This window comes from Salmo trutta, chromosome 4 (assembly GCF_901001165.1).
Source record: "Salmo trutta chromosome 4, fSalTru1.1, whole genome shotgun sequence".
Classification (NCBI taxonomy): domain Eukaryota; kingdom Metazoa; phylum Chordata; class Actinopteri; order Salmoniformes; family Salmonidae; genus Salmo; species Salmo trutta.
Genome location: NC_042960.1, coordinates 63856684 through 63867337, shown reverse-complemented (window position 1 = coordinate 63867337; position 10654 = coordinate 63856684). Strand labels below are relative to the sequence as shown.

Sequence of the window (10654 nt, the reverse complement as noted above, 5' to 3'; positions counted from 1 at the left end):
TCTGTCTCTTTCCCCCTTTCTCTCCCTCTCTCTCTTTCTCTCTCTCTCCCTCACGCGCATTGCAGCCTTCTGTTCCCTGGGTGTGGGTGTGTCTAGTCACTGCCGGCCCCTCCCTCCGGGTCTCTCTCTGTACTGCAGGTGTTCCTGCGGGATGCGGAGCGTCAGCGGCTGCAGGCCCTGCTCCACAAGGAGGTGTTAGGGCGCATCGTCACGCTGCAGCGCCGCTTCCGAGCCCGGCTGGAGAGGAAACACTTCATCAACATGAGACAGGCCGCTGATGTCATCCAGGTGAGACGCTGTAGTCAGGGCATCACACCAGTCGGTGTCCTATCACTGTATAGAATGACATTGGGTAGAATCAATATGACCGTCAGTCTAACCATCGCGGAACATTGACTTGAATGGGAATGTCCGTTCTTGTATTTTTATTTCTTGTTCTTGTTTGAATTGGTTTTATTGAACAGAGGACAGTGGAGAGAACACTGGAAGGTGAGGAGAGGTGAGAGGCAGAATGGCACTGGGTTGGTTTCAAACCCAACTCTGAACTATATTGAAACGAATTGCTCACTTATAATAATAGATGTAGCCTAAAGACAAGAATACATTGACAATAGACTGATTATCAATTGTCTTGTGAATGAAGAGACTGCAAATCTGTGTAGAAGTGTAGAAGAATCTTCTACACGTGCTTCAGCATAGCCATAGAGCCCTCAAACTCAAACCTGGACATGGAAGCCAGTTCCACTGTGTTTTTTCATTGTTTCCCTCTAATCAGGGACTGATTTAGACCAAGAAATAATCAGGTAGAACACAAAAACCAGCTCCGGACCTCGTAGGGTGAGAGTTGAATACCCCTGGTGTTGACTACTAAGCACAGACTAGTAACCTTCACTTTTACTTGAGTCGTTTTCTATGTGGACAGCCCTTCAAATTAGTGGATTTGGCTATTTCAGCCACACCCGTTGCTGACAGGTGTATAAAATAGAGCACACAGCCATGCAATCTCCATAGACAAACATTGGCAGTAGAATGGCCTTACTGAAGATCTCAGTAACTTTCAACGTGGCACCTTCATAGGCTGCCACCTTTCCAACAAGTCAGTTAGTCAAATGTCTGCCCTGCTAGAGCTGCCCTGGTCAACTGTAAGTGATGTTATTGTGACGTGGAAACGTCTAGGAGCAACAACGGCTCAGCCGTGAAGTGGTAGGCCACACAAGCTCACAGAATGTTACAGCCGAGTGCACAGCACGTAAAAATCGCCTGTCCTCGGTTGCAACACTCACTACCGGGTTCCAAACTGCCTCTAGAAGCAACGTCAGCACAATAACTGTTTGTCGGGAGCTTCATGAAATGGGTTTCCATGGCCGAGCAGCTGCACACAAGCCTAAGATCATCATGCGCAATGCCAGGCGTCGGCTGGAGTGGTGTAAAGCTCACCGCCATTGGACTCTGGAGCAGTGGAGACGCGTTCTCTGAAGTGATGAATCACTCTTCACCATCTGACAGTCCGATGGACTAATCTGGGTTTGGCTAATGCCAAACCTCAGCATTACAATTACATACTCTATTATCTAACTGACTGATCAATAGGGTTCGAAGACGACTGTAGTGACGCAGGGTAGTAGCCAGTAGCTCCACATGAGGGAAAATTGCTTTCCTGGAAGCCATATACAACCTGGAAGGGATACTTGGGTCCCAGTAGAGAGAGTCCATCTGCAGTCCAAATCATCGTCGGACTGAACAAGAAACAAACCTAATCAACTCAGAACCTAGCGACAGACAGGCTAAAACCCTAATCATGTTTAGTCGAGTAATTGGCAAAACAATGATTACACACACCTGTCAACTGGCAATAGCCGTAGCCGTTTGAAAAGTTGAATATCGTTTTAGGTTAAACGTGTTTAAAGACAACATTTTAATTTGAGAAATAAACCTAAACAGAGAATTAAATAGTCTCGCAAAGTGATTTTTTTTGTAACTTTTTTTTACTCACGGCATATACAGTGAAGTCGGAAGTTTACATACACTTAAAAACTCGCTTTTCAACCACTCCACAAATGTATTGTTAACAAACTATAGTTTTGACAAGTCGGTTAGGACATCTACTTTGTGCATGACACAAGTCATTTTTCCAACAATTGTTTACAGACAGATAATTTCATTTATTATTCACTGTATCACAATTCCAGTGGGTCAGAAGTTGACTGTGCCTTTAAACAGCTTGGAAAATTCCAGAAAATAATGTCATGGCTTTAGAAGCTTCTGATAGGCTAATTGACATCATTTGAGTCAATTGGAGGTGTACCTGTGGATGTATTTAAAGTCCTACCTTCAAACTCAGTGCCTCTTTGCTTGACATCATGGGAAAATCAAAGAAATCAGCCAAGACCTCAGAAAAAAAATTGGAGACCTCCACAAGTTTGGTTCATCCTTGGCAGCAATTTCCAAACGCCTGAAGGTACCACGTTCATCTGTACAAACAATAGTACGCAAGTATAAACACCATGGGACCACACAGGCGTCATACTGCTCAGGAAGGAGACGCGTTCTGTCTCCTAGAGATGAACGTACTTTGGTGTGAAAAGTGCAAATCATTCCCAGAACAACAGCAAAGGACCTTGTGAAGATGCTGGAGGAAATAGGAACAAAAGTATCTATGTCCACACTAAAACGAGTCCTATATCGACATAACCTGAAAGGCTGCTCAGCAAGGAAGAAGCCACTGCTCCAAAACCGCCATAAAAAAGCCAGACTACGGTTTGCAACTGCACATGGGGACAAAGATTGTACTTTTTGGAGAAATGTCCTCTGGTCTGATGAAACAAAAATAGAACTGTTTGGCCATAATGACTATCGTTATGTTTGGAGGAAAAAGGAGGAGGCTTGCAAGCCGACAAACACCATCCCAACCGTGAAGCACGGGGGTGGCAGCATCATGTTGTGGGGGTGCTTTGCAGCAGGAGGGACTGCTGCACTTCACAAAATAGATGGCATCCTGAGGCAGGAAAATTATGTGGTTATATTGAAGCAACATCTCAAGACATCAGTCAGGAAGTTAAAGCTTGGTCACAAATGGGTCTTCCAAATGGACAATGACCCCAAGCATACTTCCAAAGTTTTGGCAAAATGGCTTAAGGACAACAAAGTCAAGGTATTGGAGTGGCCATCACAAAGCCCTGACCTCAATCCTATAGAACATTTGTGGGCAGAACTGAAAAAGCGTGCGCGAGCAAGGAGGCCTACCAACCTGACTTAGTTACACCAGCTCTGTCAGGAGGAATGGACCAAAATTCACCCAACTTATTGTGGGAAGCTTGTGGAAGGCTACCTGAAACGTTTCACCAAAGTTAAACCGTTTAAAGGCAATGCTACCAAATACTAATTGAGTGTATATAAACTTCTGACCCACTGGGAATGTGATGAAAGAAATAAAAGCTGAAATAAATCATTCTCTCTACTATTATTCTGACATTTCACATTCTTAAAATAAAGTGGTGATCCTAACTGACCTAAGACATGGAATTTTTACTAGGATTAAATGTCAGTAATTGTGAAACACTGAGTTTAAATGTATTTGGCTAAGGTGTATGTTAACTTCCGACTTCAACTGTAAATACGGCCTACTGCTAATTTAGAAATGTTATTCTCTCGGGCCGTTAAATAGATTTTTGTTCGGTAGCTGTGTTCACAAAGAAACTGTGGGTTGAGTTTGACTGTAGAGGGAAGTAGTCAATTTAAAGTGAGTTGTTCACAGAGAGTTTATTTTAGCCACTGAAACATTCAGACACTGTGTTTTGTCAAATATCTGACGGGATATACATATCAACCTGTCATCGTATACGGAATAACAAACGTATTGCGCTCCAACAACTTCTATCAACTTCTATATCTTATTAGCATATCTCAGTAGATGTTTACCCACTGGAGGTCTTTCTGGGATATATTCAGTTCACATGCAAATTGCGCCTTAAAGGATCAGTTTTGTAAAATATTTATCATTTTTCAAGCTTTTTCTTACCTCGAAAGGATTCTCGACACTACTCCAAAACTCCAAAACCACACACATGCAATTAATTTCAACTTATACTTCAAAGATAACACCCCAGTCAATAAACATTCTCAGTTTTTGCCACAAATATGACTTCATACTTGAAATCACTTTGTTAATTCATATTTCTCAATTCTCTCCTCTCCAAAGCGGTGGTGGAGGGGCTGCCTGCTCAGACAGTCGGAGGCTGCAGTGGACCCAGCCGTCCAGGAGGAGGCAGCAGTGGACCCAGCCGTCCAGGATGAGGAAGCAGTGGACCCAGCCGTCCAGGATGAGGCAGCAGTGGACCCAGCCGTCCAGGAGGAGGCAGCAGTGGACCCAGCCGTCCAGGATGAGGCAGCAGTGGACCCAGCCGTCCAGGATGAGGCAGCAGTGGACCCAGCCGTCCAGGAGGAGGAAGCAGTGGACCCAGCCGTCCAGGAGGAGGCAGCAGTGGACCCAACCGTCCAGGATGAGGCAGCAGTGGACCTAGCCGTCCAGGAGGAGGAAGCAGTGGACCCAGCCGTCCAGGAGGAGGCAGCAGTGGACCCAGCCGTCCAGGAGGAGGCAGCAGTGGACCCAGCCGTCCAGGAGGAGGCAGCAGTGGACCCAGCCGTCCAGGAGGAGGCAGCAGTGGACCCAGCCGTCCAGGAGGAGGCAGCAGTGGACCCAGCCGTCCAGGAGGAGGCAGCAGTGGACCCAGCCGTCCAGGAGGAGGCAGCAGTGTGCCTGCAGGCATCGTGGAGGGGCTACAGGCAGTGCAGGCAGTTCCTGCAGTGGCGGGACTCTGCCCTGATAATACAGAGGCGCTGGAGAAACTGCAGCCAGCACAGGGCTCTGGCGGCCATTACGGTGCAGACAGCCTGGCGCGTCTACAGAGAGAGAGCCCACTACCATAGGACACGTGGTGCAGTTATGCTGCTACAGGCAGCATGCAGGGGCTACATTGCACGCCTGAGGTAACTAGGAGTGATAAACATTTCTATTTTATGATATACACCGAGTGTACAAAACATTAAGAACACCTTCCTAATATTGAGTTGCACCTCCTCCCCTGTTGTCCTCAGAACAGCCATAATTCATCAGGACATGGACTCTACAAGGTGTCTAAAGTGTTCCACAGGGATGCTGGCCCATGTTGACTCCAATGCTTCCCATAGTTGTGTCAAGTTGGCTGGATGTCCTTTGGGTGGTGGACCATTCTTGATACACACGGGAAACTGTTGAGTGTGAAAAACCCAGCAGCGGTGAAGTTCTTGACACAAACCGGTGCTCCTGGCACCTACTACCATACCCCGTTCAAAGGCACTGAAATATTTTGTCTAACCCATTCACCCTCTGAATGGCACACATACACAATCCATGTCTCAGTTGTCTCAAGGCTTAAAAATCATTCTTTAACCTGTCTCCTCCCCTTCATCTACACTGATTGAAGTGAATTTAACAAGTGACATCAAAAAGAGATCATAGGTTTCACCTGGATTCACCTGGTCTGTCTGTCATGGAACAATGTTTTTCTTAATGTTTTGTATACTCGGTGTACATAAAGATGGACGATATGGATTTATATTCTAAATATGATCAAACATAGGGTAACGGGTTTGACATGAGGTTATTGTTTGTTAGGGGTACCAGGTAGGTCGTGCTTACCAGAGAAAATATTGATTTCTCCTTTTTTGTTTGTGAGGGAATGAGCCCCATCTGGTCTGTCAAATCTACACCAATACAAAGGCCTCATGTAAAAGTCAGTATGGAAATATACTTTTGCAGAAACCCTTAAAACATTGGAAATAACTTCAAAACAACTGTATTCTTTTGCGTTGGTTATAAAAAAAATATATATATATATATATATATATATATATTTTTAAATACATTTTTTTTTTATTATCTCCCACATAATAACATCACAGCACAATGATCTCTGGTTCCTCAAGAAAGTCCCGTACCTCAGGCCTGAAAAGACTCCTGCCTGGTAAAGGAGTTCATATGAACTCAAGTGACCTCAGTCACGCGATCTTTGCCTCTTCACAAAGTGTAGCTTGAAACCGGTCTCAATCATACAATCAGAATGTCAACGTCTTTTACCACACAACAATAAAAGGTTACCAGAACTCCCAGTAGTCTTCACCAACCACTGAACACAACCCAACACGGTGTAAATCCCACTAAAACAAAGTCAGTCAATCAATCCAATCCGCCAACAGATCTCAAGCAGAGAAAGGCCAGTTCCTGCAGTGGCGGTACTCTGCCCTGATAATACAGAGGCGGTGAAGAAACTGCAGCCAGCACAGGGCTCTGGCGGCCATTACGGTGCAGAACAGCAAAGACCAACTGAGATGTTTAGTCCCAAAGGAAGAAGTGAGAGGATCTGATCCGGGTTAATCTGGAGAAGAAGAACACTTTATAAATACAACAAAACATTCGGAGTAAAGAAGAATAGTTCCTCATTCACCCCACTGTCACGCCCTTTTGCTCAACTGATGCTATCTATTTAATGGGGAATTAAAGGGCAGGCGCCTCATGTGCAGGAGAAGCATTGAGACGGTTCAGACAAATTCAGGGCCGTCACAATAGCTCTAAAAACACCTGATTCATGTAGTTATAATTGGTTAAAGAAAAACACATTAAGTGTGTTTTAGTGCTGGGCTGGAACAAAAGCTTGCATACCCTATTGTTCCCAGGTTCAAATGATTAGCCTTTCCATACACTGATGAAGAACACATTGGAGAAAAGTAGGAGTGGAAGGTAGATTTGCTTTAAGCTGTGTTTGCTTACAGTTTGACTCCCTGTTTCCTATAGATTCACAGAACTAAAAGAGCAGAGTCAACAGGAAAAGCAGTTGCTCAATGGACAAAGTAGCCCCACCACAGAAGAAGAGAAGGCAGATAGGACCATGGGCCTGGATACGGACATCTCGGAGGACCATGTCGTAGAGATCAACCACGACCATGGCATCCAAGATGTCTCCACGGTCTGGCCTACTGAAGACTCTAAGGAGTCTAGGTGGAAGTGTTTGGTGGAAGAGGAAGAGGATAGAGAGAACGAGAGAAGACCGTGTATAGAGGAGTCCAGCAGACAGAGTATAGAGCCCAGCAGCCACAAGACACGGGCCAAGAGACAGAATCGGCGTATGAGGGAGCTGGAGCAGACCCAGTTCAGCCTGGAGCTACTCAAGGTGCGGACCCACAGAACGGGAGGGACTCTGCCAGAAGAGGAGACCCATGTACCCCCGTGTCCGGACAGCATTTCCTGTCCCCTGGACGACCACCAACACCACCGGCCCTCCTCCCCACACCTTGGCTCCCCTGATAGCCACGGGAGCATTGAGCTGCTCGACATCTCCATAGACGTCGAGGTGGAGGCGGGAGGGCCTGGTAACCCCGGTTGCCATGTTAACCAGTCAGCGCCGCTCCTGACTTCTTCCCAAGAGGATTCGGTCAGACCAGGGCCTCCCATTCACACTCCTACAGAGTCCCAGTCCCAGGAGCACCCGGAGGTGGTAAAACAGAATGATCTGAGCCCCAGGACGGAGGAGCTACTGCCCCCTATCAAGGAGGTGGTAAAACAGAATGATCTGAGCCCCAGGACGGAGGAGCTACTGCCCCCTATCAAGGAGGTGGTAAAACAGAATGATCTGAGCCCCAGGACGGAGGAGCTACTGCCCCCTATCAAGGAGGTGGTGACGGGTGCTACGCGAGCCACCTTCTACATCCCCCCTGAGGACCAAAGCAGTGAGCCCAAGCCTAAGCAACAGAGCCCCAACAAGCGTGTGAAGGAGAGGAGAGAGTCCGCCTCTCAACGGCCCGTGGTGGTTGTCATCAGTATGCAGAAGGAGACCCTGCTGGACGAAGGGGAACTGCGGGCGGCAATAGCCCAGGAGAGTGCACTCCAGATGGGTGTAACCGCCGCAACATTCTCCCCTACACCCATCGCTGGCCTGGAAGTATCAGAGAAGGCCCAGCCGTCCAGGACTGTTACCAAACCTCCGAGAAACTTAGCTGAGGTCGACATGTCTAGCTTGGTGCCCTCCTCCAACTCCAGCCATGGCCTTTGTCCTTCCGAGGTAGATATCCAGATAGTTCTGGAGCCCAAGGCCCCCGCTGGCGAAGTCCCTCCCAGCCAGCAGGAGAGGAAGGCGGGCAGGCCAGCGCAGGACAGCTGGGTCTCCACCAACAGTATCCTGGAGAGCAGGGAAGCAGCCTTGGCATCACAGAAGAAGACTCCGACCAAGACCGTCATTGTCAATATGACTGAGAAGACCCCCACCAACATCACGTTCTCCCCCCGACACAAGCTCCCCTTCTCCAAGTGAGTGTTGTGTTGCTGTAACGTTGCTTTGATGTTGCTGCTCATTCAAAGCTTTGTTGTTCATTTGTTCTCTCAACACTAACTTTATTTTCTTTTCACTGACAGACAATGTGTACAAATTAACACTTTCATTTCAATAAATGACCACTAAGTTGTTTTTTTCTTCTAAATGGTCATAAAAATATTTCCTATTTCTGTTATTTTTCATTGTCTTGTACAGCAACAACATTGTAAAACACAGGAATTTTTTTTTTTTGAATATGTAAGTACATTTGATATTGTACAAAGAGATGTAACGTCTTGTGACTGTATTGTAGGTCTGATAAGGACCTGGTGAACCAGGAGTGGTCGTTGGCCTCTGTCTCTAGAGCCACCGCTGGACAGACCGCCAGAGAGGTGGGTTAACACAATACACTACCCAAAAGAAATACACACACACACACACGCGCACGCACACACGCACACACACACACACACACAGCCACGCACGCACGCACGCACGCACGCACACACACACACACACACACACACACACACACACACACACACACACACACACACAGCCACGCACACAGCCACACACACACACACACACACAGCCACACACACAGCCACACACACAGCCACACACACACACACACACACATTGTGCATGTAAGTGTGTGCTTGTATAGTAAGTTAAATGTGTTATTAATTTGTGTCATTCAAACTGTCAGTGTGTCTCTAAGTGATATCTACTTACACTATACAGTGCCTTCAGAAAGTATTCAGACCCCTTGACTTTTTCCACATCTTGTTACGTTACAGCCTTATTCTAAACTTGATTAAATCGTTTTTTCCCCCCTCATCAATCTACACACAATACCCCATAATGACAAAGCAAAAAATAGAAAACCGGAAATATCACATTTACATAAGTATTCAGACCCTTTGCTCAGTACTTTTTTGAAGCACCTTTGGCATCGATTACAGCCTTGAGTCTTCTTAGGTATGATGCTACAAGCTTGGTACACCTGTATTTGCAGAGTTTCTCACATTCTTCTCTGGAAGATCCTCTCAAGCTCTGTCAGGTTGGATGGGGAGCGTCGCTGCAGAGCTATTTTCAGGTCTCCAGATATGTTCGATCGGGTTCAAGTCCAGGCTCTGGCTGGGCCACTCAAGGTCATTCAGAGACTTGTCCAAAAGCCACTCCTGCGATGTCTTGGCTGTGTGCTTAGGGTCATTGTCCTGTTGGAAGGTGAAGCTTTGCCCCATTCTGACGTCCTGAGTGCTCTGGAGCAGGTTTTCATCAAGGATCGCTCTGTACTTTGCTCCGTTCATCTTTCCCTCAATCCTGTCTAGTCACCCAGTCCCTGCCACTGAAAAACATCCCCATAGCATGATTCTGGCACCACCATGCTTCACCGTAGGGTTGGTGCCATGTTTCCTCCAGACGTGACGCTTGGCATTCATGCCAATGAGTTCAATCTTGGTTTCATCAGACCAGAGAATCTTGTTTCTAATGGTCTGAGAGTCCTTTAGGTGTCTTTTGGCAAACTTCAAGCGGGCTGTCATGTGCCTTTTACTGAGGAGTGGCTTCCGTTTGGCCACTACCATAAAGGTCTGATTGGTGGAGTGCTGCAGAGATGGTTGTCATTCTGGAAGGTTCTCCCATCTCCACAGAGGAACTCTAGATCGCTATCAGAGAGACCATCAGGTTCTTGGTCACCTCCCTGACCAAGGCCCTTCTCCCCCAATTGCTCAGTTTGGCTGTGCGTCCAGCTCTAGGAAGAGTCTTGGTGCTTCCAAACTTCTTCCATTTAAGAATGATGGAGGCCACTGTGTTCTTGGGGACCTTCAATGCTGCAGAAATGTTTTGGTACCCTTCCCCAGATCTGTGCCTGCAGACAATCCTGTCTCGGAGCTCTACGGACAATTCCTTCGACCTCATGGCTTGGTTTTTGCTCTGACATGCACTGTCAACTGTGGGACCTTATATAGACAGGTGTGTGCCTTTCCAAATCATGTCCAATCAATTGAATTTACCACAGGTGGACTCCAATCAAGTTGTAGAAACATCTCAAGGATGACCAATGGAAACAGGATGCACCTGAGCTCAATTTCGAGTCTCATAGCAAAGGGTCTGAATACTTATGGAAATATGGTATTTCTGTTTTTTTTTGTTTTAATAAATTAGCAAACATTTCACAACCTGTTTTGTCATTGAGGTACTGTGTGTAGATCGCTGAGGATTTTTTTTAATCCATTTTAGAATAAGGCTGTAACGTAACAAAATGTGGAAAAAGTCAAGGGGTCTGAATACTTTCCAAACACTGT

The 10654-nt window shown here is 46.5% G+C and overlaps 1 protein-coding gene across 1 annotated transcript in view; it reads left to right on the top strand.

Moving 5' to 3' along the window:
- LOC115193065 (unconventional myosin-IXAa) overlaps window positions 1-10654 on the top strand; it is a 272296-nt gene that overhangs the window by 218715 nt on the left and 42927 nt on the right. The window contains exons 21-24 of the mRNA XM_029752049.1: window positions 97-288; window positions 4199-4986; window positions 6830-8338; window positions 8656-8734. Coding sequence (XP_029607909.1) covers window positions 97-288; window positions 4199-4986; window positions 6830-8338; window positions 8656-8734 — 2568 coding nt within the window. The remainder of the gene's footprint in view (window positions 1-96; window positions 289-4198; window positions 4987-6829; window positions 8339-8655; window positions 8735-10654) is intronic.